Source organism: Solanum dulcamara, chromosome 10 (genome assembly GCF_947179165.1).
Source record: "Solanum dulcamara chromosome 10, daSolDulc1.2, whole genome shotgun sequence".
Lineage (NCBI taxonomy): Eukaryota > Viridiplantae > Streptophyta > Magnoliopsida > Solanales > Solanaceae > Solanum > Solanum dulcamara.
The window spans coordinates 1,086,855-1,089,108 of NC_077246.1; the positions used below are offsets into that span (position 1 = coordinate 1,086,855).

The window sequence follows — 2,254 nt, forward strand, 5'->3', positions numbered from 1 at the left end:
ATAAACAAAATCAATGAACCTTGATGAATTTAAATAATAGTACATATATATGAGGTACTTAACAACTTGACTACAAAAAAATGTTGTAAATAATATTTCATAGTTAGATCAAAGTGGCTTCAATCAATCTTGAAGCCAACCAAAAAAAGAAAAAAAAAACCAAAAACTTGGTCATTTAATAGTAATATAATAAAGTAATAGGCCTGCAATCCGGTGCACTAAGCTCCCATAAACTTTCCTGCATTTCTATAAAAGACTATTTTCATAACTCGAACTTGTGACTTCGGGTCATATAACAGTAACTTTACGAGGTACGCCAAGACTAGCCTTCAATCATCAAAAATGAAAAACCAAAAAAAGAAAACTAAAAGTATTGCTCAGTTTTAACAAATTGAGCACCTAATCCCAACCATGCCTTGTTTTCCTCATTCTTGGAATTAGCTATTTTTTTGTTGCTGGAGATTTGGTATGGTGCAATTGCTGTTATTCTATCTTTTCTTTTCTCCAAGAATCTTGTAAGTGAATTCCTCCTTGCAATTGGTAAATCAGCAACAGAAGGCTGTGGAATTGGAACTCGACACTTTGGGAGTTCTTGAATCAAATTATTCCCAAAATTTGTAGCAGATTGATCAGCTGGTTTTTGATTCTTCATCATAATATAAGTGAAATTGTTTGTGGGGTTTTGTTTGTTGGCTAATTTCATGATTTCATTTGCTTTATCAGCTGGAAAATCATCAAACACAATGACTTGTCCACCATAGAAAATGGTCATTTGTGCCTTTTCTGGTTGATCAGATTTCCAAGATTCAGTCTTTTTTGTGGATTGTTCTTTGCAGAAATCAAATTCTTGAGGGAAAAGATTCATGGGTTTTTGTGGATTTGTTTCTACTGATGATGATGATGAATCACTTGATTTCTCAATCATTGGCAACAAATTCATAGTAGTTGTAGTGGCAGCTGTTTGTTGAGATCCTGTTTCAAGAAACATGGAAAGTTTGATTAGTTTCATAAAACCCCAAAAAGATTAAATCTTTGCAATTAGAAACATGAGAACATACTTCCAAAAACCAATAAACAGAGTCGAAATTAGGATTTTGAGTTTATGGTTATGCATTTGTGTGTAAAAGTTCAAGTTTTGATCAAAGCTATTGAGTTGCCCCGAACTCATAAACAGACTTGTAGCTCCTCTTTGCTGAGAAGAGCTACAATCTTTGCAACCAGAAACATGAAAAACTACTTCCAGAAAATCATAAAAAGGAGAGGGGTGTTAAGGATTTCGAGTTTATGAGTTCTAAATTTCAGTAAACATAGTTTATTGTTCTATATAAACTATTTACATATTAAGTAACCTTTAAACACAAATACAAAATTTTAATCAAATCTATTAAGTTCTGTCGAGCTCTTCAGCTAGCATTTGACCTTAGATTTTGAAAATCTATCTATTCTGCTATGAAATTTGATTAGATCTTCACATATTTTCAAGTTCCCAAAAACTTACCTAGACTTCGACTCACAAGACTTCAAATTTTTCATAAGTAAAATGTCCAAACCCAACTTCAAAAACTCAAATTTTCAAATTTCAAACATCAAAAAGAGCTAAATCTTTGCAACCAAAAAAATGAACAAACAAAAAGCTACAATCTTTGCAACTAGAAACAGGAACAAATATTTCAAAAAAAAACCCAAAAGCTACAATCTTTGTTACTACAAACATTAAACTAAAAACACCTTTAAACTAGAAAATAATTCAGAAAACATCTATGAGGTTAAAAAAAAGCTAATTTTTTTCAAAAAAAAAACATACCATTTGTTTCAAAAGTAGTGCGGTAGATTCCAAGATTATTAAGATCTCCAACAGAACCTTTTTTCTTCAAGAATTGGCTCAAACGATTACAAGTTTGTGTAAACTGAGATTTCTGACCGATCACCTTGCCTGAATCCACATTTTCCGATGACCCCATCTTGTTTTTCCGGCGACAAATGTATTATAAGCTTTTATAAATGCTTTGTGAAAGGAACTGTTTGGATGAATAATTTTGTTTTGAGTCTACTTGTGTTTATATAAGGAGGTGGGGTGCGGGGTGGACGTGGGGGGTGGGGGTGTTTTTTAATTAACGAGGAACACATGTTTGTTTGAAATATTTTTATGTTTGAATTTGGAAAAAAGGAAAAGAAATAATTAAAAGGACAAAAGAAAAAAAAACAAAAAAGTAAAAGACATATTTCAAACACGTTTTGTATTCTCTGTATATTG

At 31.8% G+C, this 2,254-nt stretch overlaps 1 protein-coding gene across 1 annotated transcript; it reads right to left on the bottom strand.

Moving 5' to 3' along the window:
• Positions 1–26: 26 nt before the first annotated feature.
• On the bottom strand, positions 27–2,038 carry LOC129870939 (protein TIFY 10A-like). The gene is made up of 2 exons (XM_055945810.1): positions 1,805–2,038; positions 27–972 (listed from the first exon to the last, which is right to left on the bottom strand). The coding sequence occupies exons 1-2, from the start codon at positions 1,959–1,961 to the stop codon at positions 365–367; spliced, it is 765 nt and encodes a 254-aa protein (XP_055801785.1). The 5' UTR covers positions 1,962–2,038; the 3' UTR covers positions 27–364.
• Positions 2,039–2,254: the final 216 nt, after the last annotated feature.

Bases quoted from the DNA above. Each gene is read 5' to 3' on its own strand.
- LOC129870939 (XM_055945810.1), bottom strand. From the start codon at position 1,961: ATGGGGTCATCGGAAAATGTGGATTCAGGCAAGGTGATCGGTCAGAAA. The intron at 973-1,804 runs GTATGTTTTTTT...TTCTTGAAACAG, and splicing joins CACTACTTTTGAAACAAATG to GATCTCAACAAACAGCTGCC.